We start from the raw sequence: 26,850 nt of genomic DNA on the forward strand, positions 1-26,850 counted from the left end.
AATTAATCTATAGACTTTATTATCATTTCAGTGCTTTTCAATCGTAAAACAATAAATTGATGTTACATTTTTGTAAATATTCTTTGTTTATCAAACATATGAGTGTTGGGATCCTTATAGCCAAAATGCATGACTAATAAAAGATAATTTATGTGAATGATTTTATTGTTTTAAGAAAGATAAACCTAGGACTTGAGAGAAAACACAGTTTGTTCCAAAGTTTAGACATGGCTGAACATCCTCTTCACAAATTCCTGTAACTGTGGGAGATGCAAAACAAAATGCCACAATTAGGCACTACAAACTCAAAAATACTACAATTAAGAACCAGTCCAAAGGTTAACTCTTCTATTATTAATTCTCTGCTAGAATTTAAAAAGATAAAAAGCAGGAAAAAGGTGTGGAACAACTGGAACATCTTGAGATGTTCATTAGCTCAGTCATCTCGCACATAATCACTAAATTAGGCATGAAGCTTACAACAGTAATTAGGATTCCTAACAGAAGGAACATTAACAAATTAGCGCCTCTAGTGAGCTGACAGTCCCCCCCCCCAAAACACACACACACACACACACACACAGCTCTTCACCAGGCAACAAGCAACTCAGGAGAGAAGACAACCAGGAGAGAAACAGTTTCACCTTCAACACAGGTTGCGTCTGTACTGGATTACCTGTCATTTGAAAGTCAAAAGAGTCCGTTTGTATAGCAAAATGACAGTGGGTAGATCAAATGTTTCTTTTAATAAAATAAAGTGATATTGTCTAAAATTCAAATACATGAAATTGTAAAGTGAAGGTTGTTCTTTTGTTTGATTGTGCTTCTGTGAAATAGTTTTTCTTCCAGCTCAGCCACTTTAGGATACAAAATGTTACAGAAATGTCATGACTTTATACTTTGATTTCAAAGACTCTTTGAAAAACTAGGCGAGAGATCACTGGTTGAAATACACTGAATCTTTTGTGAATTAAGAATAAATAGCATTCGTGCCTTGATGATTCTGTAACTCACTTGGGAAGAAAACTTTTTTCAATGTTCATTTGTTCATTTAAAAAAAAAAAGGTTCCAGTCTGTGTAGAGTTTGCGTATTTGCATATTGTTGTGATTAAGCCGAAAGAGGCAAAGATTTATGCTGACATTCAGTGTTAAGACGTGACTGATATTGAAAGAAAAATCAAGTAAAATGAGAAAAGGCAGAAATGAATGGTCTTTCCAAATAGAGCAGGGCGATATGGCCATAAATATTTATCACGATATATATTTGAAAATTTGCGATAACGATATATATATATAATAATATAACGATATATAATTGATGCGAGACAAAATACAACTCCACAACATTACTAGCGCAAAAAGACAACCTTCCATTTATTTTCACTTAAACAAGAAGCTGGTTTTTATGTGTATTAAAGCTATATAAAAATTTAACAGTGCAAATGCAAATTCCTTGCTGAAAGTTTAACCAAAAGGCATTTCCAGTAGAAATGGGCTGACATATCCTGAGCATAACCATGTATAATATCCACTGAAGTTAAAAAGAGGTGCTTTGCAACATTAAACTGCAGTGTGCAGTACGTATTTTTTGGACCATAAGGTGCACGGGATTATAAGGCACATTAAGCGAAACAAAGCAGTCAGATAAATCAAACTTTATTAAACTCATTCTTCTTGCTTCCTCCACTTCTGTACCATTGATTCATTAATGTTGAATTCTCTGGCAGCTGCTCTATTCCCATGTTGTTGCAGTATATTAATGACTAACCTCGTATTGTGGATGGATTATCTCAGTTGTTCTCCTGACTGAAGTTTGGTCCGTTTACAGCATCCTGCCATGCGATTGCATTTGTCTCTAACTATCAGGAACCTTAACGTTAACTTTTATAAGTGGAAAAGTGTTAGTGTTCGTCCTCCAGCTTCACTGTGTATGTTATGCTAACATAGCTGTGTCGCTAGCGATCACGTAGCACATCATTATATACCAGCTAGCCCAACTTCAGTAACCCTACAAACGTCACTGCTATTTAGTTTCCTCTCTTCATTTATGTTGGAAGTGATAGCAGAGCTGTACGTTTGAATTTTTTCAGAAATCTCTCAGTCAGAACATGCAATATCATGCTTAGGTAACTAGCAAAACTAGCGAGCTAACTCCCGCTAGCTTCCTGCTAACTTCTAACTCCGTTAAATGTAATAACTTTTGTTTTCATAGATGCCTGGAAGTTAAACTTCATAGTTACACCTGCTAAAGCAGCAATGCTGATCGTTTTATTAAAGATGAAAGAATTTAGACAGTTTTTAACTCTCAGTGATGCTGCAGTGTTCGTTTGACCTGAAGCATACGGAGTTACCCAGATTACTCCCAGATTTAAGAGCATCTTAGTCCGACAAATACGACAATAACGACGGCCGCTTGCATGACTGCTCCCCTACCCATCTCTCAAACACCATCTCAAGGGGGGATGAGTCGGACTACAGAGATGAGGTTAACAGACTGACTGAGTGGTGTTCAGTTAACAACCTCCAACTGATCACCATGAAAACTAAAGAACTTATCTTGGACTTCAGGAAGGGCAGAGCAGACCCGGCCCCACTTTACATTCACGGGAACTGTGTGGAGAGGGTACGCTCCATGAGGTTTCTGGGCGTGCAGACCTCTGATGACCTCTCCTGGACTGCAAATACCACGGCAGTGGTAAAAAAGGCCCAGCAGCGTCTCCACTTTCTGAGAGTGCTCAGGAGGAACAACCTGGAGGAGAGGCTGCTGGTGACATTTTACAGAGCCACCATAGAGAGCATCCTAACGTACGGCATAACAACATGGTATGCAGGGTGCTCAGCTGCGGACAGGAAAGTACTGCAGAGGGTCATCAACACAGCCCAGAAGATCACTGGCTGCTCTCTGGCCAGCCTGGAGGTCATTGCAAACTCTCGGTACCTCAGCAGAGCTGGCAATATCATCAAGGACCACTCTCACCCCAGCAATCAACAGTTTGAACTATTACTGTCAGGCCGACGGTACAGGTCACATAAAACCAGGACAAACAGATTCAGGGATAGCTTCTTTCCCAGAGCTATCACCGTAGTAAATAAGCACAAAAACAATTGAACCTGCTTAGCTATACCATACCGTCACTGCCATTATATCATGCTGCTATTCATACTGTCATTATATTAATGCTGCTATGCTGTATATATCTTACTTACTATTGTTTGAATACTTGTGATTGTTTTATTGTACTTTTTATATTTTACATTATATTTATTATTGAATCTTGCACCAAGGGAGTGGCACTCCAATTTCGTTGTACTCTGTACAATGACAATAAAGGCAATTCTATTCTATTCTATTCTATGTTCTGCAAAAAAATGTGCTTTGTTGTGTATCTGACGGACAAACACCAAACCAGTTCCACATCACTGAAGTTGCACCATTTTCACAAACCAATTCTGGTTCATCTGTTTCACTCAACAATCGGCCATGTGCGTATGAAAACAAAGGCACTGCGCATGCGCGTTTTACTCATATTCTATCGCGATATTTTATTTTCCTATCGTTGCCTAACATTATACTGGTATTACCGTGAATGGTATAATATGGCCCAGCCCTATTTCCAAAGACATTTTATACTGAAACTTGTTATATTCAAAGATAACACAGTCAAAAAGGTATGTATGGTAGTACACAAACTTCAACCGCTCCAGAACGTTTGGCCACCACACGCAGCCATTTATTTGTCAAGTCTCTGGAAAAGAGTTCAAAGAATACACAGTGTGTAAGTGGGTGCTTGGTCTCTTGGTCCCTAACCCTAACCCACTAGGCAGTACCTTCAACAAGGCCAAACAGAGTACTTTCAGGAGGGAAGCGCTGATCCAATTTGTCTGATCCATTCATTTCAGTTCTATATTTTTCCTGTTTATGTCACCATGCAACAGCTGCAGCTAAGTAGCATGAAGGATGCTTAAGGGTCAGCAGTTTGGATATACTACACCAACAGCTTCTACATGTTTTTATCTTATACCTGGTATGGAATTAGAGTAGTGAGAATGAATATGAGGTAACCTCTCCTGCTAGGTGCTAGATGTGAGAATGGGCAACTTCTACTCCACTACTACTCACAGTGAGCCTCCTAAAAGTATTGGTTGAATTTGAAAATTCACTATGAACACCATTCAATTCATAAACCACAAAAAAGAGGTTTTTTTTTTTTTTTTACATCTTTCCAAAAGAAGATGCAAGAAATTATTTATGTTGACTTAAAAAAAAATCTGCTTGAAAGATCATTTAAGGATTTGAAATGAAAACTACTTCCAGTTTTTTTATTTAGAGTCTAAGTGACATGCTGTTTCTTGTCAGGTTTAACTGGACCTGACAGAGCCCCCTCACCCCCAACCCACCCACCCAAACTCTCAGTTTGTTTGTCACTTCTTCAATTTCTTCATTTTTCTTTCCGTCTGTGGACTTGAGCTATTAATATCGCACCACGGAAGGAGAGAGAGAGGGTCTTGTCGGCAGGCGTTAAGCGACAAGATGTTCCTCTGTGACAAACAGATGGCACACTCCAGTCTTGGCACTAACAGCTCAATTAGCAGCTAACGAGCCGACTGCCTTGTTAGCTCCATCAGCCGTGGCTGCCTATCTCCATGTCAGAGCGCCAACGTCCGCCACCCCCTCTGAGGGATGACATGACCCATGAGGAGTCAAAGCAGTGTGGCAGCTCTGAAGTAGCGAACAGCTTGGCTTTTCATCACCTTACTACAGATGGAAAGCTGAGAGTAAAATGCTAAGGATTTTTTACCTCAGGCTCTTGCTGACTTCTTTTTGGCCAGTTAGGCCATTTTTTAATCCAAGAATTCTTCTGACCCCACCAGACAAGAGTAGTCACTTCATCATGCAGATTTACATGGCATATGTAGAATTACATGCTCTACATATTCTTCATCAAAAATATCACTGTCTTTGTCTCACTGGGAATCCAAAACAAAGGCAAGACATGGCTGGTATTTAAGCACTACTGTTTAGTTTCTGTAACCTGTAGATATGCTTGCGTATGCCTATCAACAGCAAAGTGAAGCTGAAATGACAGCAGCTCAGCCAAACAGACCCAATAGAAGGTCTACAAGAAAAAACAAGAAGAGTTTACACACTGAATTTATTAGTTTTAGTGATTCTTCTCACAATTACTGACATGTTACTTGAGGCCTGTACCACAAAGTTGGTTCAGCATACCCATGGTATCATTAGTCAATCTGGATTCACTTACCCTAACAGTGGCAAGCGGTCACATGAAGCTAGCTATCAACTCACTAAGTTTCCCCAGGGTTTCCCTTGTACATTCACATAAAATGGGTGACGTTAGCAGAAATGACTAATCACAATTATGAATAAATGTACTGGCATTAGAGTGACTGATTTTACAAAGGAAGATGAAACTATACTATGGGGAAAAATCTGAAGAGGTTAAACAAGTAATACGACCAGCAAGGTAACTGCCAGAGACCAAGCAGCTGAGTGTGAGAGGTAAAGAGAAAAGCACTGTAGAGTAACATAGCATTAAAAGTTTGCACTTTAAGGGGTTTGGTCAGTAAGACTGGAAAACAGCTACTATATTAATCAAGTTTAGTCTATCTGAAGCCTGGAAAGAAAGCCAACAAAAATACAGACTAAGTTAACTGCCTTATCAATGTGACAATGCTATCATTCAGACATCTGATAGATTTTAATCAAAGATTTCATTAAATTAATGTTTAAAGGACAGTTTTAGTTTTTATTCTCTCAGCTGCACGCTCAGTGGTGTTTAATAGTTTGACAGTAAAGAATAAATATAAACAGAACACAGGTTTAGTCTATGTGGAAGTTTGATACAAGGTCAGCATGTACAGTGTAGGTATACTGCTTTAAGATCATATATTATTGCTTACAGAACACTAAAATTGTTCCTGGGTGAGAGAGGACAAAGAGCGATTCTGACAGGGAAAAAAAATAATAGTGGAAAAATTTAAGGAATCCACGTCTCCCTGCCTGAGACAGGATCACCTGGTGCCTTAACCAACTAGCTATAGTCAGGCTCACCACAGTACACAGTCTGCAACCAGTTTCCTGGAGAGGTGTTGGACTCTGTTAAACTCAGGATTTGCCCTAGGTGAGAGGGGGCAGGCAGGGGTAGGTATACTTGTACGCTACATGCACATTGGGGTTTTCCTTGGTGGGCTGTTTCCCTGCGCCTCCGGGTCAGGAAATGGGTCCCTAATGTTGTTTGTGCCTATATGCGCAAGTACCCAGACTTCATAGAGTCACTGATGGAAAAGCTTGGGTGAAGTTAGACATTCCACCGCATCTCTCGAGGTTTAAAAAGTGTCCGCTTCCTCACACATAATTAATGGCAGATTTAATGCAACATTAACTCAAGCTGAATTTCTGAGAGGACTGAAAATTATAAGAGTATTTTGGGCCAATGTTCACGAACTGCCTGTAATATTGTTTCCTGTTTCTACTTGATATCTCAGTTTGTGTGCTATCAGTGACACAGCTGATATCCACAAACTAAAAGAAAAGTTTAATTTTAAATCTTAAAAAAAAGCAAAGCTACATCTTTATGTGCTGAAATCAAATGATGGCATCTGGCTGTCAGGATCTGGGCAGACTGTGTGTTTTTGTGTCTTCTGCTGCAGGTGATTTGGTGTGCAGACACCCTGGGGTCTGAGTACTAATTTCTGGAAATCACTTAGGGGAGCGTTTTTCCACACACACATAAAGATTTGGTCACTTTTATAGCAAGAACAAATCCAGACCTGGGCGCAGGTCCCCCGCCCCCCACCCTAGAACAGGTCACATAATGTTGCTCCTGAAGCATTCATGTTGACAGCCAACTTTGGAGTATGTCCTGTGGTGGCTTTAGTTCAGGTGGTAGAGCAGGTCACCTACTAATCGGAAAGTTGGTGGTTTGTGATCCCCATCTTCTCTAGTCTGCATGCCAAATATCCTTGGGCAAGATATTAACCCCAACTTCCTTTTTGATGGCTGTGAGTCACACACTATGAATGTTAGATAGAAAGCACTTACATAGAACGAGGACAGAAAAAAGTGCTTGTGTCAGTGGTGAATGAGGCAAGTTGTGTAAAGCGCTTTGAGTGCTCAGAGTAGTAAAGCTATATGTAAGAACCAGTCCATTTAAGATTTTTCCATTATGTGCAAGCAGTAAGTCAGGAACACAACCATCTGCCAGTTAGCTCAAGTCATCCTTGGTCCCAGATTCACCATAGCTGTACATTTCATGCCACTACCCAAGCTACCCTCAGCATTTTAAACAGCTAAAAGGTTAACCAAGCATGTGTTCAGTTTCTATGGCAACCCTAGTGACATTTTTGATATTTGATATTTTTCAAGCAGTCAGGTTACAAAGTATTCTAAATTATTCTTAATGAGGAATTAGGCAAAAATTTACATGTGCAGTACTCCATACAGTTTACATCCTTTTAGAGAAATATTATGCAGAATTAATATTCACTTTAGTTCAGTTCAATTCAGTTCATGTCAAATCACAAAAACAATTGCCCTAACAATCATATGACCCCCTATGAGCAAGTGCTTTCGTGACAGTAGGAAGGAAAAACTTCCTTTTAACAGGAATAAACCTCCAGCAGAACCAGGCTCGGGAGGGACGGCCATCTGCCACAATAAGTTGGGAGTTATGGGAGGAAGTCAGGACAAAGACATGATGTGGAAGAGAGCCACTGATTAATAATAACAAATGATTAAATGCAGAATAGTGTATAAACCCACTTTCTGGAAATAAAAGATTGACATAATGACTATTACCTACACATTACAAATCCTTATGATAATATTTTTGATGCTGACATTTTTGGGGGGTTTTTTATAACCAAAAGTGAACACTTAGAATTCTACGCTCAAGTCTCGAAGTTACCAGCTAATGCTAACTAGCTTTGGTAGCAAGCTATATTCATAGACTTTACAAGGTACAGTGCACAGAGACACATACCTGATTGGTAAATGGACTGGTTCTTATATGGCACTTTTCTACTTTAACTGAGCACTGAAAGCGGCTTTATACATCTTCCCTCATTCACCCATTCTCAAGAATTTTTTCCAGGCTTTTCTTTTTTCTTTTTTTTTTCTTTTTTTTGGCCTGTCCCGTTTGGCTCTTTTGCCCTCAGAATTGTTGTCTAAAGGCAAAGAAAGATGCCCAACGGATTTACTTTACCAAACTGACCATCCCAGCCTTGCCGTAATGGTCCATTTGATTCACCTTTTATTGTTTATTTTATTTTCACTTACTGAATACGGGACAGACTTGACTGGGGGAAAGAAGGGGAGAAAGAAAGAGGGAAAGAGAAACAGCTGAGAAGAGGGACGGGGGAGAAGGGCAAAAGACAAAAACCAACAGAACGGGCAGAGAAAAAAAATGCATATATCAATCACCTGGGTCACCTGCTGAGAAAGAAAAAAGAAAGCAAGCAGAAGAGAACAAGAGTAATAGAATAAACAACATCACAATGATATATGGGAATATGACAGTAAATACTAAATGTTAAACAGTATTGTGCAGCACATAAGATCAACAGAACACAGTGTGCTTTGAGGTATGAGCCAAAAAGGGTGTAGTTTGTGGGTGTGATCACCCGTGTGTACACCTGTGAGCATGGACGCGCTTGTTTTTTGTTTTTTAAAAGGTTCCTTCATGTAATAATCTGCTAGAGGGTGTGGGGGGGCCACAGCCCCGTCCTCCAGGGCATGAAGCAGGTGTGGAGGAGATCAAAACTCCAGACATCCAGAGGCCCCCAGAACACAAGAGACCAAGGAAGACCAACAGAGGGGCAGCCGCGCCACTGTCCCAGAAAGAGCTGAGGAGAGTCCCAGATGAGGGCTCACTCAGCAGCCGCGGAGCAGAAGCCAGGGGGAGTTGCAGTGACGCGCCCGTGAGCTCCGCCGGCAGCCAGCTGCGCCTGAGTGACCGAGCCCCAGGCCGAGAGGCCGGGGGCACCCCACCTCCGAAGTGGCCCGAGCGAGCCCCAGGCTCCAGGCCCCGATAAGCGGCCGCCAAGGAGTGAGCTGGTGTGTACCTGGACGCCCATCCCCGGACACAAAGAACCACCAACGCACCGATGTCTGAGGGGGTCCGCCACTGGCAGGGGAAGTGGTGGTAGGGGGAGATAGGCCTCCAAACCTTGGAGGGCCTTAATAAAAGACTGACATAATGACTATTACCTACACATTACAAATCCTTATGATAATATTTTTGATGCTGACATTTTTGGGGGGTTTTTTATAACCAAAAGTGAACACTTAGAATTCTACGCTCAAGTCTCGAAGTTACCAGCTAATGCTAACTAGCTTTGGTAGCAAGCTATATTCATAGACTTTACAAGGTACAGTGCACAGAGACACATACCTGATTGGTAAATGGACTGGTTCTTATATGGCACTTTTCTACTTTAACTGAGCACTGAAAGCGGCTTTATACATCTTCCCTCATTCACCCATTCTCAAGAATTTTTTCCAGGCTTTTCTTATGTAAGTGTTTTCAATCTAACATTCACACACATTCAAAATTCATTTGTTTGCAACTACAAGCAGAACTGAATCTGACTTTTTCCCCTCAGTTGAGGCTCCCTCTTCCCAGTTTCACATTTGCCAAGCTTGCCACATCCTTAATAAAAAATAATCTCACCATCTCCAGGTCTGCCTTCTGGGTCCAACTTTAACCTCCCTGACATTATCAATTTGTTAGTCAAAGAGAATGAGCTGGAAAGAATATGCAACAGATCCGGGTTATTAAAATAAATGGAAATGTACTAACAACTGAAAAGAATATGTTGAGAAGTTGGAAGGAGTACTTTTAACAAGGTTATGAAATAAACAGAGAGAGAAAAGAACCAATGGAAAACAGCAAATCATGAAGGATTAGTAAATAGGAACTGAGGGCAGCTGTGAAGAGAATGAAATTGGAAGGCAGTTAGTCCAGATGACATACCCATGGAGAAGATAAGCAGAGACAAGCCTTCCACCAAAGACTAGTTTATCCAAAATGCTCATGCGCCTGAAAGGAGAAGTCTCAAAAAAAATCCACCTGTAATAAGTTGAGCTCTGTTCTGTGAAGATTGACTTGCCTATTTTGAGAGTCACTGCCCCCAGCGCTCCCATCCTATTAATGTATCCCCTTGCGCTGATGGTTACATAGTAGCATTCCAAAAGTGCCTCATTTTCATGTCTTGCTCACCGATGCCATCTTGTTCTATTAGCACACTTCTCATCAGGGTGTCCTGGTTCCTCAACACTTGATGTCAACCTTGTTAATCTGGGCACCATTCGAGTTGGTATGGCTTCATATTTATGTCTCTTGCTCATGTCTGAGGTGGGCTTGGCAGCAGTGCTTAGTGACATGCTTGTCTTCAAGGTGAACAGCCACAAGTAACAGTATCCTCATGGAGGATGAGACCATAGAAAGGTGCAATAAAGAAGTTGCCTAAGAAGTACAGCAAGCTGCTCATACTTCTAGCCTTGGAAACTGCCAAGAAAAGACTCACAGCACTGGCCAGCCACTTGAAGAGGTATACCAGAGAGATAGAAGGCAAGAGGGTAAGCCAGCTCTACTCCATGTAACCATCTAAGGTATACTCCCAGTGGCAGGGGAACAGTATGAGAAAAGCACCATCAAAGCTAGAGATGGATCAATACTGGAAGAGCATATGGGAAGGATGAAATGCATAACCATCACAGACATCCAAGAATGGGTCTCCAGTATGAAGAGTTGGGGTTGGACAACCTTAGGCCCTGACATGATTCACGCTTACTGGCTGAAGAAGCTGACTGCATTCCATGAGCATCTGGCAGCACCACTGAACCAGATGCTAGTCGACGAGAGACAATCGTAATACCTAACTGAAGGCTGGACACTCCTTATCCCAGAAGGGACCAGTCCCATCCAACTACCGGCGAATAAACTGCCTCAGTACCACATGGAAGCTCCTATCAGGCATCATAGCAGCTAAGATGAACAGGAACGTGATTCAATACATGAGCGGAGCACATAAAAGGAATTGGCAGAGGAGCAAAACACCAGCTACTGGTAGACAGAGCAGTCGCTCAAGACTGCAAGACCAGATTGACCAATGTGTGCACTGCCTGGATTGTCTAATAGAAGGCCTTTGACTTGATGCCCCACACCTGGATCCTGAAATGCCTGGAACTGTACAAGATCAACAGCACCCTAAGAGCCTTCATCCGGAACTTAATCAGGATGTGGTGTACAGCACTCACCCTTAAGCCAACTTGAACAGCTTGACAGCTGCAGGACCAGTTGGTTCCTGGCCAACAACGCCGCCGGCCTCATCAGGGTCCTTTGACTGCATGGGGAATGGAGGCGACCCCCACGCCATTCCGGAGGTCAGCGTGTAGTGCATGTAGGAGGAACCTGCCACGCCTTCGCCAGAAGTTGTCACGCCGGTGGGACGTGCTCTGGCCGAGCCGGAGATTAGTGCACCGGATGGACCGACAACTGCCAAACCACCTGTGAGCCCTGTCTCATGTCACGCCTACTGCACCAGACACCTGGCAAGCTGCCCATGAGCCATGGGTTGTGCCTGCTGTGCCGCCGCTGGATACGTGATCAACTCCCAGATCCCATTCATCCCTGCCACTGGTCCATTGGCCACTGGCAAGGAGTAGATTCAGCCGGACCTCCCTGGCCTCAGTCGAGCAATGAGGGTATGTGGCAGGTGTGGTTTGTGGCGCGGCGGCAGGGGAAGCCGACGCAAGGGAGCGTCATCAGCAATCACACCTCCCTGCATAAAAAGAATTAACTGGGTCCTGAGTTTGTTGTTGTTATTGTGTATGTATGGCTGGCAGCTGAAAAGCTGCAGGTATGTTGAAACATCAACCAAGGATTAAAGTGTGTCAAAAGTGTGAACTATGGTGGTGCGGTCCGTCCTTACTGCCACAATACATAAAGGATGCTGAATATGGAGATGCCAGGGAAAAGTAAAAAACGAATGAGAAGATTCATGAGTGAAGGAGGACATGCACAGGACTGGTATAACAAAAGAGGGTGCTAAGCATTGGGTGAGATTGAGGCAGATGATTGAGATGATCCTTCAAAGGAGCAGTTGAAAGAATAACTGAGAAGTACACAAAGAATTATATTAACTAGAACAGTGGTTCTCAAACACGTACCACTAGAGGGAGCCCACCCAAAAACTTTTTTAAGATTAATTAATATACCATGTTCTGATTGAGGGATTTCTAAAAAGTTAAAATGTACAGCTCTGCTATCACTTCCGACATAAATGAAGACAGGAAACTAAAGTGATGTTGTAGGGTTACTGAAGTTGGACTAGCTGGTATATAATGATGTGCTACGTGATGGCTAGCTACACAGCTATGGTTAGTATAATATAAACCAGGGGTCAGCAACCTTTAAGACCCAAAGAGCCATTTGGACCCAGTTTCCATGCAAAAGAAAACACTGGGAGCCGCAAATACTTTTTGACATATAAAATGAAGATAACACTGTATATACTGTTTTTTACCTTTATTCTTTGTGTGAACAACTAAGGTGTGTTGCTTATGAAATCCATGAAGTGCTACAGAGAAAATTACATTTTATTTATGTAATTAACACATTTTGAAAGCTACAGCCGGCTCTATGCGTCAGCAACCATGTGTGAAAAGTGGTCAATAAAGAGATGCTGAAAAGCGTATTCATGCAAACATCGTCAGGTCTGCCGTGGTACAATGGAATTTCTGCTCCCGAACCTCCGAACCCCCTGAACAGCAGGACTGTAAGCTGTCATCTGTGAGGCATGAGCGGTGTTTGTTTTTAACATAGTTCACGGTGGAGAACAGCTGCTGACATAATGTGGATCCGAAGACCCACAATTGGCCTACCTGGGGTTGAAAGTCTCGATAAATGCACGGCATTTTGGCAGGTACACTGGCTTCCGCGAGTGTGACGCTTATTTTGAGCAATGAAAAAATAATAAAATATAATTTTATTTTTATATTTCAATATCACAATAATCTTCCAATTTAGAACTACAAGTTAAAAAAAGAACATAAATAAAATACACTTCAACTAAATACTTGTTTATTACTAATCTACTTTCCCAAACCACGCGGAGCCGCACTATAAGGACTAAAGAGCCACAGGCGGCTCCGGAGCCGCAGGTTGTCGACCCCTGATATAAACACATTAGCACAGTGAAGCTGGAGGATGAACGCTAACTTTGCCACTCGATAAAAGCTAACACAAGGGTTCCCGATGGTTAAGGACAAATGCAATCGCATGTTGGGATGATGTAAATGAATCAAGCTTCAGTCAGGAGAACAACTGAGATAATCCATCCACAATACAAGATTATTCATTAATATACTGCTGCATGGGCTGGGCTTTAGTTACATTGTAAGGTTTTAAAAACTGAGCTTTAAAATGAACAGTGGTAATAAAAACCAAGAGAGTCCGACAGTAATCACTGCCTCATTTTTAGGGTCTTACTGAGATTAAACAGAACAAGATACAAAGCATTAAAACATGTTAAAAACACAACAGCCTTGATAAAGACAGACTAGCTTTGACCCGGAAGCGGGATTCATACTGTATGTCCTCACTTAAAGACCGGATAATCTACCTGTTCTAAATGTTTTAATGCATTACAGTTTTTATTATTATTTTCACTGTCACATCCTGTTTATGACAGTTAAAATAAATAACATTCATAAAAGAAATAAAATTGTCTCATGTAAGCTGTATATGGTGCTAAATAGGCATACACTACTGTACTTTAATGTTGGTACTTCAAGAGCCACATATTTTATGAGGTGGTATTCATTGTAAAAAGTTTGAGAACCACTAGTACATCCCAAATTTAGCCTTCATTCACAGTAAGTAACACGTTCATTAGTATGGCTCCACAGATAGTAATTTCCATCATTCGGAGACTAGAGAAGTCAGTTCAAGGAAATCTTCCAGTTTAGCTAATCTCACCAAGAATGCACATACAGTAACTACTACCATCAAACCTGCTCGAAAGAGATGGTTAAATGTTCATTCTGAACTACATCTGAGTGTATGACTGGGTATAAACGTTGTCAACTTTTATTTTTAAAGGGTCAGGAATCATTGAAAGTTTATTGGAGCACAGCGCTAAACGAGTGAAGATTTCACACAGTTAATAGGTACCAACTTCACCAAAAGGTTACAAAGTGTTTGCTCAAAAGGAGTTATCAGGTTCTTTCTATAACATTGTAAAGCGCTCTGAGCTATCAATTCAATTCAGTTTTTTTATGTTCCACCAAATCACAGCAGCAGTTGCCTCAAATTGTTTTATATTGTAAGGTAAAGACCCTACAATGATACAAAGAAAAACTCAACAATCATATGACCCCCTGTAAGCAAGCGCTTTGGTGACAGTTGGAAGTAAAAACTCCCTTTTAATAGGAAAAAACCTCTGGCAGAAATGGATTTAGGGAGGGGGCAACAATCTGCCATGACTGGCTGGGGGTGAGTGGAGGAAGACAGGACAAAGACATACTGTGGAAGAGAGCCAGAGATTATTAATAAAAATAATTAAATGCAGAGAGGTATATAAACACATAGTGAGTGAAAAAAGTGACTGAAGAAGAAACACCGAATGCATCATGGGAATCCCCAAGCAGCCTAGACCTAACACAGCATAACAAAGGGAGGATTCAGGGTCACCTGGTCCAGCCCTGACTATATGCCTTACTAAAAAGGAAAGTTTTAGGCCTAATATTAAAAGTAGAGAGTGTCCGTTTCCCAAAACCAAACTGGAAGCTGGTTCCACAGAAGAGGGGCCTGAAAGCTGAAGGCTCTCCCTCCCATTCTACTTTTAAATACTCTAGGACAGGGGTGCCCAATCCCGGTCCTCGAGAGCTACCGTCCTGCAGCTTTTAGATGCATCCTTGTTCCCACACACCTGAATCAAATGAATGGCTTGTTATCAGGCCTTTGCCAAACATGATGGCATGCTGAAGAGGTAATCAAACCATTTGATTCAGCTGTGTTGGAGTAGGGATGCATCTAAAAGCTGCAGGATAGTAGCTCTCGAGGACTGGGATTGGGCAGCCCTGCTCTAGGAACTACAAGTAAGCCTGCAGTGCGAGAGCAAAGTGCTCTAATAGGGTGATATGGTACTACAAGGTCAATAAGATAAGATGGGGCCTGCTTATTTAAGACCTTGTATGTGAGGAGCAGGATTTTAAATTCAATTCTAGATTTAACAGGAAGGCAATGAAGGGAAGCCAGTACAGGAGAAATATGCAACCGAAGGCTTTTTAGGGAGTTATTAGGATATCCTTATAATAATGAATTACAGTAGTAAAAAAAATGTAATTCAATATAAAAGATTACATTAATACTGTCAGGTAGTGCAACTATACTCATATTTTTGTTCAACTAATGTTTTAAATATTGTTGACATATTTAGGGTGGCTGTAGCCCCAACGACAGAGCAGGTGATTTACTCATTGCAAGGTTGGTGGTTTGATCCCTGGCTGCTCCAGTCTGCATGAATAGAATACAGTAATATCTTCCAACCGACAATATACTAAAAACAAATCAAAAAGATTTATTTATACAATAATTAGCAACAGTAATCCTTGGTTTGGTTTTTAGTTCATTGGTTTGGTTCTTATGCAGATCTACACTTGAATAAACAACAGCTTTGTGCTACAGTATTTCACTCTAAGCAGTATTATCTGCTAATATTTGTTAATTACTAACATCCATGACAGTATATATGTCAGCTGAAAAGTTAATTAGTGTTATAGGTAATTTAAAAAAAAGTGTCACCATTATAAATGTATCCACTAGAGAGCTCTAGATGGAAAATAGACATGGTAAATCCCTCCCAACATTTTCCTACTTGGATTTTTTCCCAGGAGGGCTGGCAGTCTATCTCTCCATACAACACAATCTGGAGCCTGTTAGTTTTTCTTATGCAGATTCCTCTAATTAGTACAAATATAACTGAATAATTTGAAAGCTTCAGAATTAAAGGAGTGAGAGTCTGGACCGTGTGCAAGCATAGACCTAAGTAATTACATTAGGATCTATAATGATAGAAGCATAACACAAAGTTAATTTAGCAGCAGGATGCTCAGACAGGTTCAAAGGGAGGTGAGGACACCTGCGTCTTCATCCTCCAAAAGTATGGTGATGTGATACAAAGAGTTTTTAATGTCTAATGATAAACTTTTTTTTTTAGAATTGAAGGTAAATTACTGCGCTTCAAATGTTGTCTAGTTCAGTGCACACTTTTACAGGCCCCTTTATATATAACCCAATAAAGGGGTGGTGTGGGGGTGGGTGGTTATAGAAAAGCACAGCTGATGGTCAGATCCATCACCTCATGACAACATCAATTTTTGTTTTTGTTTTATTATAAAGATTTTGCATTATATCATAAATAAATGTGGGTCATCCTAAAGCAAGCACAATACCCATGATAAAATACATATTTGTGTGTTTGTGTGACTTTTTGTACTACTTTTTCGTGGCTTGGTCTTCCTAAACCAGAGCTCTTTTCAACGCTTTACTTCAAATATGGAATCCTAATTCCAACAATGCACTGGATGAGGTTTTCAGAATCCACAGTGAAAAAAATACATGATTTAAATGAGAGAGAGAGAAGCTGCAATAAATCCCTCCCAGGATGACAACTGTGTGCCCATCCCAGCAGAAGGAGGAGGGAGGCTCCAGATGGAGCCCTCACGACCAAAAGACAACAGCTCCAGAGAACCAGCGGCAACAGGCAGTCTACTCTGCAACAGCCCATCCATCCCGTCATAAGCCAACAGCGATCCCCAGGTGCCAGAGAACTGCGCCACTAAACGAACAGCGACCCTGGGACGCGGCCAGCCTGGCCCTCGAGCCACCAGGCAACCACTGCCCTGGCAGGGTGCAGGAACACCCGCCCACTCCCCTTCCCACTCGTCAAAGTTGGAAGTGATATATTGGTGCGTATGTTGGTGTACGGTAGTGTGAAAAAGTGTTTGCCCCCTTCCTGATTTCCTATATTTTTGTATGTTTGTCACACTTTCAGATCAGCAAAAATGTAAATATTAGATAACGCTAACACAAAACACAAAATGCAGTTTCTAAATTAAGGTGTTTATGATTAAGGAGGAAAAAAATCCAAACTTATATGGCTCTGAGTGAAAAAGTGATTGCCTCCTACAGCTAATAACTGGTTCGGCCACCATTAGAAGCAACAACTGTAATGAAGGACTTATGATAACTAGCAATGAATCTCTGTGGAGGAATTTTGACTCATTCATCTTTGCAGAGTTGTTGTAATTGTCACGGCGGGGTGCGCCGATGTGTGTGGAAACAGGACCCAAAAGCAGATGATGACGAGGAGTTGTAAGGTTAAACAGAAAAGTGAAGCTTTATTTAAATGACGGCAGGGATAAACCAGGAAACCAAAACAAACTGGCAAAACACTAAGAGGTACTAAGACCAAAAACTATAACTGTGGAGAAAATAAACAGGCAAAGACAAAAACTAAGGCTAAGGTCAACATAACAAACGAAAACCGTAACTAAGACTGAGGTCAAATAAACAGACGAACCGATAAAGGCAAGCAGAAAACAAAAGGCTTAAATACAGACATGAGGTGATCAGGGGAAATGGCGACACATGGGGGAACAGCTGACAAACATAACCCTAATGACAGGACCAAGAGAGAGTGAAACTAAATACAATGACCAAAGAACACACGACACTGTCAGAATAAAACAGGAAACACTGAAAACTAAACATGACAACACAATAAGACAGACCTAATACGTGATGAATGAATACAAAACCCCAAACATAAAAAGCCCAGGAACAATAACCAATAACTGCCCAAACTAAAGGCAAAATAGGAAATAACACAAAAACTAATAACATATCAAAAAATGAGAAAAATACAAAGAGAACTCAGAGTGCTGGGTCGGAGACCCAGCCTGTGACAGTAATTCAGCTACATTGGAGGGTTTTCAAGCATGAACCACCTTTGTAAGGTCATGCCACAGCATCTCAATCATATTCAGGTCAGGACTTTGCCTAGGCCACTCCAACATTTTTCTTAAACCATTTGGAGGAGGACCTGCTGGTGCATTTTGGATCATTGTCCTGCTCCTGCACTTCAGCTTGAGGTCACAAACAGCCAGCCGGACATTCTCCTTCAGGATGTTTTTGTAGACAGAAGAATTCATGGTTCCATTTACCACAGCAAGTCTTCTAGGTCCTGAGCAAAACAGCCCCAGACCAGCCTCATACTACCACCACCATATGTTACTGTCGGTATAATGTTCCTTTTTTTAAAATGCTGTGTTAGTTTTATGCCAGATGTAATTGGGGACACACATTCCAAAGTTAAACTTTTGTCTCGTCAGTCCACAGAGTATTTTCCCAAAGGTCTTTGGGATCATCAAGCTGCTTTCTGGAGGAACGGAGGCGAACCTTTATGTTCCTTTTGCTTAGCAATGGTTTTTGTCTTGGAACTGTGGAAGGGACGAACACTTTTTCGTACCACTGTATGTGTACAAAGTGAAAAAGATGGGTATAACTTTGTGTAAACTAGAGTGCTATTAAAACTGATGGAATAGATGTGACATGAGCACCTGACTGTTGGTCATTGACTACAATGTAATTAAAAACCAGGGGCAGGTCATCGCACAGCACATCAAGCAAATTCATATAAATGGCCCAAACCACTGTGGTCCATGCAGACCCTATGTCTGGGAGTGGTGTGTTGTTTAAGGGAGTAGCGGGGAGGGTTGGGATACATATGACCGGGAGGTAAAGGAGTACCCTCAGAAGGAGAGAACCATGCTAACAACTGACTCAGTAAGGACCCCTATTCCACAGACCTCACTGCAAAAAAAAATAGGATCCAGGGCCCGCAATGACAACACCCTGGACCACCACCACGTCCCAACGCCAGTCATTAACTCAAAGGACTTATCTTATCTTAAACATTTATATGTATATTTTGCAAGAGTAGATATGGGAGCAGGTTTTAAAAGGCTATTTAAAAGCAATTTTACAGTGGAATTTTACAAGAAATTGTGATGCAGTCTTTTGAGGTCTGAAACTTTCAAACTAGGAAGTATTACTCAACTGCACTTTTCATCAGTATTACTCATTTCTGGCCTAATTTCAAGTGTGAATGCGTTTTCATACTTTGAAATGTGTATGAGCTGAAGACATCAAGGGATTGACTTGACCAGTTTTAAAGTTTAGGGTATCTTCATTCAATGATAATTCTGTGAATTTTAAAGGATAGAAGGAAGTTGTCATAAATAATATGAAGTTATCGTGTCTCTTTGCACAGGCTATCATATTCTCCAAGCACATTCACATATTTATGTGAATAAAATATTAAGCTCCAATAACTGAGAGCTTATTTTCCTCAACAAAAAAATACTGCACATAGAGCAGGCAATTTGGTTCCCGGTGATCATTCCCTTGTTTGAAAATCACTTGAATGTTTGGTTAAACACTCTTTCTCCCATCTGGATCAGCCTCCTGCTCATAATGACTTTTATGATTATTTGATTAAAACTTCTACAAACACCTAGTCAGCCAGTTTACTGCACTTTTTAAACTTACAGCACCTACATACATTTATTTCCTCATTGTGTGATAAATGCAAAGCAATGGAAGGAACTCTTGGCCACCTTTTCTGGTCTTGCCCTACACTTAGGTGTTTCTGGGAAGAGATATTTAATATATATAGCTGGATTTATGACTTAAAATTAAAGCCAGAGGGTATACTTGCAGTGCTAGCCCTTAGGGTTTGGCTATGTGAGATGATTGCATTTCTGTATATTGTAGAGGTTCGTTATGGTCTTGCTAACACTCACTTTAAATTTTTTAAAATCTGGAACTCTTTTCTCAATCATATTAACAGAGAATCAACAATGTTTAACCCATTCACCTGCACTTTATGTTTATGTGAAACTACACCTCTGCCGGACCCTAACTCCTTCTTGGACTTGTTCCCCACATCTTTTAGACTCTGAACTTTCTGTTGCCCTGTCTAACTTCACACAGAAGACCATTTTGTTCGGACTCCATTATTTCTCTTGTACTTTTAATATGGACTGACTAACCAGTGTTGTTGTTGCTGTTGTTTTCTTTTCTCTGTCCTTTGTACTTTTATCTTGGGTAATTTGATGTCATTTCGAACTTAAAATGTTATAAATAACCTTTAAAAAGAAAAGAAAAAGAAAATCACTTGAATTACTTTTACTAATAAAAAAGATATTAAAAGATTGATTCCTTTTTTTCTTTAATGAAAACTTCCATTGGTATATTTTGTTAATGAACAACACTTTGTGGATTTGGATCAATGCTTCCCAACCACAACTGCACACACTATAAAAAACAAAAAAACAACAACAACAAAAAAATCACATACACATATGGACTCGCTTATTTAGGCTTCACTTCACTGCTTCCTCCTCCTCCATTGACTCAGAACAGCAGTTGTCCATGAGGGTCATGTTCCTATTTGGAAAGTATTGATTAGAGTGCTTATCCCCTTAATCAGTGTGAGAGAGCGCCCCAGGCTGAACACACACACACGCACCGAGCTCCTACATCTCTTTCATTCTTCAAACTGTTCTGAAAAGTTTTAGTTATTTTTGTTTTCATTCATTTTTTAAATATGCAGTGCTTCAACAATAATTTGGATAGAAAACAGCAGAACCTAAATTAAAATTATATTTACGAGTTTAAAAATTCTTATTTTGTTGGAGCACTAATCCAAAACCAGCAGACATTTAAGCACAACTGAAGGCATCACAAATTATTCACGTTTGAAAAGATGACTATTTCCACCTAGGAGGTCCCTGGACTGGGGCCAGGCTGCATCTGTTGTTAAAATGCAACCCGTCACCATTATTTGAAGGTCACCGAGCATGACAAATTAGCTGAACGGCTTGTCTAGTGCTAAAATGAAGTTCAGTGACATCAGTGCGTACCGATTCATTGTTAAAAAGCTTTTAATTCTTATTTTATCTTTTGTTAAGGAGAAGAAAAAATATATTAAGTTTATCTTTTTATCTTTTGTTCAAATAGTGTGTTATTCATTTTGGCCTCACAATTGGCGAGGTGAGTGAATTTGGGGATTATGTTGTGAGTAAAAAATCCAGGGATTAACCGGTTAAAGGCAAGGCAAGGCAAGGCAAGTTTATTTGTATAGCACAATTCAACAACAAGGTGATTCAAAGTGCTTTACAGAGACATTAGAAACAAGAACAAATAAAAAGCATGATTTAAAATTGATTAAAACAAGCAAATAAACTAACTAACTAATTAACAAACAAACAAACAAACAAACAACAGTATATAAAATCAAAACAGATAAAATCAGAACAGATAAAATCAGTAGTTAAATGTAAGTTTTGAAATTTAAGCTTAAAGTGTGGATTTGGTGCTTTATTCAAATGCAGCTGAGAACAGGTGAGTCTTCAACCTGGATTTAAATAAACTGAGTGTTTCAGCTGATCTGAGGCTTTCTGGGAGTTTGTTCCGGATATAAGGAGCATAAAAGCTGAATGCAGCTTCTCCGTGTCTGGTTCTGACTCTGGGAACTGATAAAAGACCGGATCCAGATGACCTGAGGGATCTGGATGGTTCATACTGGGTCAGGAGGTCATTGATGTATTTTGGTCCTAAACCATTCAGAGCTTTATAGGCCAGCATCAGAACTTTAAAGTCTATCCTCTGACGGACAGGCAGCCAGTGTAAGGACCTCAGAGCTGGACTGATGTGGTCCACTTTTTTGGTCTTAGTGAGGACTCGAGCAGCAGAGTTCTGAATGAGCTGTAGTTGTCTGACTGATTTTTTAGGTAGACCTGTAAAGATGCTGTTACAGTAATCAAGCCTGCTAAAGATGAATGCATGGACTAGTTTTTCCAGGTCCTGTTGAGACATCAGATCTTTTATCCTTGAAATATTCTTGAGGTGATAGTAAGCTGACTTTGTTATTGTCTTAATGTGTTTTTCTAAGTTTAGGTCTGCATCCATCACTACACCCAAATTTCTCGCCTGGTTTGTGGTTTTTAGATGTATAGATTGAAGTTCTCTGGTGACCTGTAATCGTTTTTCTTTGGCGCCAAAGACTATTACCCAGGGCTCTAGACTAACTTTTTGACATGGGCGCACCGGTACGCCTAACTTTAAAAATTTAGGCGTACCGGCACAAAAGTTAGGCGCACTCAAATTTTTCAACCGCATCGCTTAACACCGCAGTTTTACATGTGCACTTTCTTTGGGGGGGGGAAGTCCATACAGACAATATTAATTTCTAAATTATTAACTAACAAACTTGTGCTTAAAGTGCTTTGTCAATATTGTAGAAAATGTTAAAAACTTAATCATCATCTTGGCCTCCTCTGACGACCTGTTTGCTGCTGTCTGCTGCTGAAAGGCCGTGGGGAGAGGGGACACTTGGGCAGTGCATTTACTGCAGCATATAATGTGTTTTCTGGATACACTGTGCTTTTTCAGCATTCAAATATTGATGGCACCGTGTCAGAGCACTGGCTATGAATTTCAGACAGATCAGGCCTTAACTTAACAAAAAAGTTATCAATAGTTCTTTTCATCTTTTCTTATTACCCACAGCTACAGTACATCCACTTCTCTCAGGCCTAGGCTGCTCACTAGGGCTGAGTATCATCACTGATTTCTATAATCCATTCAATTCCGGTTCTCAAAGTCCTGATTTGATTCAATTTAGCCTCAGACAGTCAGAAATATTATAATTCTGATCATTTATCAGTACTGATACACATGAGACTTCATCAGAATTGTGAAAATCACAGCAGATGCCTTTGTGTGAAAGTAACTGAGAATAAAACACAGGAAAACATGAAGAAGATTTTCCTGGTCTGGCTTTTTATAGCAGATAACCTTAAAAATATTCTGCAATTTTGCATAATTTTAAGAAATTTAAATTTCTTCAGTATTGAACAGCAGAAATTAGGCTTTCTTGTCCGAGGTCATTTAAGTGAAAAAAGAAAAAGCGCTGTAAACAACGCTAGACTGGTGGGTAATAAGCGAATGAATAATGCAGAAAACAGATTTGAGACGGGAAACTGTTCCTGAAGTACAGAGAGAGAGAGAGCTGTGCAGGAAGTGTGATTTTTATCGTGGTGGAAGCAAAACAGCAAAAGTCAGAGGGAATTCATGACGACATTGATCAAATGTGAAGCGCAGTTTGCTGCTTCTTTTGCTGCAGGCTCGGTGAATTTTGGTTGGAGAGAGGCAAAACCTGCAGCTCAGAATCAGCGCAAAAAGACGTAAAGACAGCGCGGACCCGAAGAATCGCTAAGCTCCGACAGCGTGTCCGTGTTCAGGCCGTCGGGTGAGAAAGCCGAGAAAGACGAAGCTGATTCTGATGTGTTGGGTCCGCTCCGTGTTTAGGTCTTTGTGTGGAATCCGTTAATGAATTGATATCGCTTTATTCAAGCTACTCACCTCTCTCTTCCACCTGCACTTTCAACTGGACCACGGCCAATCAGAGAGGTCCCGCCCCTGACTATCTCTGATTGGTTTAGTCCACGATAGGGGCATAATGTGTGTCTGTTGTTGACCACACGGAGAGTTACAGAGATTTTTTTTTTTGTTACCGGAACATTTATTTTTAGTCGCACCACTGAAAGATTTGGTCGCATTTGCGACCAAATTGGTCGCACTCTAGAGCCCTGTTACCTCAGTTTTGTTTTTGTTTAGCTGGAGAAAATTGTGGCACAACCAGTCATTGATTTCCTCAATGCATTTACCAAGAGCCTGTACAGGGCCTCGGTCTCCTGGTGACATTGTGATATATATTTGTGTGTCATCTGCATAGCTGTGATAGTTTATTTTGTTGTTGTTTATAATCTGTGCCAGTGGGAGCATGTAGATGTTAAACAGAAGGGGTCCCAAGATGGAACCTTGGGGAACTCCACATGTGATACTTGTCTGCTCAGATGTGAAGTTACCTATTGATACAAAGTATTTCCTGTTTTCTACGTATGTTTTGAACCAGTTTAGTACAGTTCCTGAAAGACCTGTCCAGTTCTCCAGTCGTTTGAGTAATATGTTGTGGTCAACTATATCAAATGCTGCACAGAGATCCAGTAAAACTAGGACTGACATTTTTCCACTGTCTGTATTCAGACATATGTCATTAAACACTTTGGTCAGAGCGGTTTCAGTGCTGTGGTTCTGTCTAAAACCTGACTGGAAGGCATCGTAGCAATTATTCTGTTTTAAGAAGTAACTGAGCTGTTGAGAAAGCATTAAACAACATTAAAAGTAGTTGTTGAATAATCTTTGGTCGGTTAATGAATAGACTGATTTGATTATTTACACATATACTACATGTACAGATATAAAGCTATAAATTATAACCATATTAAATATCTAACTGTATCCTTGTCACGGTCCGGGGCAGCGGCCGTGTGGAGAGTGGAAGGAGGACTCAAAGCGCAGCACTTATTCAGGTGTGAGGGTGATTTATTGATAATAACAAACATAAAGAGGAGATGGCAAAACAGAACTACGGATGAACTAAACTGGGTGAAACTACACAAAGGAGTGGCAAACCTGAACACGAAGGGAGAACAGCAGGGAGAGCACGCAGAGGATTTCACAGGGTAGATGCAGAGTACGCAGAGTACGCAGGGTAACACAGAGGATGAACACAGGTAGGCACACAGACGACGCGACGAGGAGCAGAGGAAATCACACGCTATAAATACACAAAGAGACACTGGGAAATCACACACAGATGGGGGAAACAGCTGGACCTGATTAACCTGACGAGACAGGGGAACACTAACACCAGGGACCAACAGAGGGAGCACAAACCCAGAACCCAGTGTCTAAAATCCCAAACACAAACCATCCCAAAACAGCCATGAATAATAATGAAAGTAATAACAATAAGTACATAAACATAAAGTCACTGAGTCATGGTCGCAGGACCATGACAATCCTAGCTATAAAAACAGACAAAAAATGTTACTAGATGCAGAAAATGTTTATATATGTTGTAATTTTTCCACACACACATTAATCCATCCAACTATTCATTTCTTCTGCTCATCCATAAGGCGCTGTACACTCTGGACAGCCTGCCACAGTATAGACAGTATTAGCTCATGAAAATATTCTGATGTAATTTAAAAAAAAACAGGTGGACAGGTGTTCTTTTTTAAAATATATTTTAGAAAGTCACAGTAGCTATACATCTACGTGATGTTGAATTTTATTTAAAAGTCATCAATTTATCCAATAGTTGAAAGTCTGGTTGTGATCAGAGTGTGTGTAGATATTTCTATAAAGAATGTATGGCAGTAATTAATAATTTATTGTGAACACCATGCATTTTACCATCCATTCGTTTTAGTCTAATAAGTATTTGATGTTACTTACTAGTTGTTGTTTTTTTTTTTTTAGAAATGATTCCAACTGAATGCCTTTTTAAAAACATCAACAACATTTGGAGCTCTTTGCATCAGTGTGTTGTTTTACTTTTGTCTTTCTATTATTCTCACACTTCATTAGTGGGAACCTTTCTGTTTTGTAGCGTCCACTTTTTTCTGCTACCCGGCAAATTTACTGGCAGTACCAGAAACCAAAAACAATCCTCTTATTGTTTTGGTTGCACAGTCAAGCCATCATTATAGACTGAGAACCCTGAAGGTAAAATGTACTGTATGTACACAAATATTATCTACGTATTAAAGTACTTGTTGGTTATTTTTTTGGTGATTCATAAACTTTAATTAAACAACTTGTTTTAGCAATACCATTACAAGCTCACTGCAGGTTCTTCTTTAACTGCTCTGTTTCATGAGGATTTTAAGCAGCTTACGTATTTTGGTATAGATGATAGAAGAAAGTTTGTGTGATGAATGAGCAGTATTGTGGATAGTCAATGAAGACGAATGATGAAAAGGTTCTTGTTCACATACCAGGCAGGAGAAGGAGTCGTTCATTCGATGCTGGAGTGTGTGTTTCTGTAAAATGGTGAACAGGGCAGCGTGGTCGAACTGACACGGAGACGCTGAGATCAACTTTTCCACTGCCTGACGCTGAGATGGATCAAGACCTGAAAAGAAAATACAGAGGTGGATGAAGGAACGACAATTAGATGTGCACAACCTTGCCAAGAGTTAAAAAAAATTGAACTCGATAACTAGATGTGAACTGTAAAATCCATACTATGCTACTATGGTGTTTTTTTTTTCAGAGCAGCGGAGTCTGGATGAGGTTAGGGAAACATGCTCTTTGGTCTGAAACTCAACAACAATTGAAACAATTAGTGATAAAGATATGAGAGATGTTGCAATCCTGAATATAAATCTATGGGATATTTCTCTAAAGATTAGTTAGAATAATTAAAGTAGATGTCCCAACACTACCCACAAAGAGCCATTTAACAACTGACTCAGGAAACATGAGGTGATCATTAAACACTTGAAAGTAGGGTAGAAAAAAAACACAGACAGGAAAATAGCAATAAATCAGTTATTAAAACAGCAGATCAGGCTTCATGTCTACATTCAAACATTGTGCAATGTGCCATGTTTTACTGATGACAAAATGTGAGTTGCTCAACAGCTGATGGGACAAATGAGACTGACTTAAGAAACTTTGAGGAGGCAATGACAAGAGACTTCAACTTCTGACAATAGTGTATGTGTTCAGTCAAGTCTTTGATCTTAATTGTATATAAGCCAGTAGGCCAGAAACTGAAATAACATCAATAGCAATGAGTTTGTGCAATCATGCTCAATCATGTTCAATCTTGTGTCAT

General features: G+C 40.3%; 1 protein-coding gene across 2 annotated transcripts in view; it reads right to left on the reverse strand.

Moving 5' to 3' along the window:
* The window catches only part of cadps2 (Ca++-dependent secretion activator 2), a 194,142-nt gene that overhangs the window by 88,255 nt on the left and 79,037 nt on the right, over positions 1–26,850 (reverse strand). For both annotated transcript variants that reach the window (XM_085462837.1, XM_085462838.1), the window contains exon 12: positions 26,006–26,142. In XM_085462837.1, the coding sequence (XP_085318963.1) occupies positions 26,006–26,142 (137 nt within the window). The remainder of the gene's footprint in view (positions 1–26,005; positions 26,143–26,850) is intronic.

The sequence above is a fragment of the Copadichromis virginalis genome, linkage group LG7, assembly GCF_057382275.1.
Source record: "Copadichromis virginalis isolate Kocher_CV1m ecotype Utaka linkage group LG7, C_Virginalis_male_GT1.1, whole genome shotgun sequence".
In the NCBI taxonomy this organism is placed as follows: Eukaryota; Metazoa; Chordata; class Actinopteri; order Cichliformes; family Cichlidae; genus Copadichromis; species Copadichromis virginalis.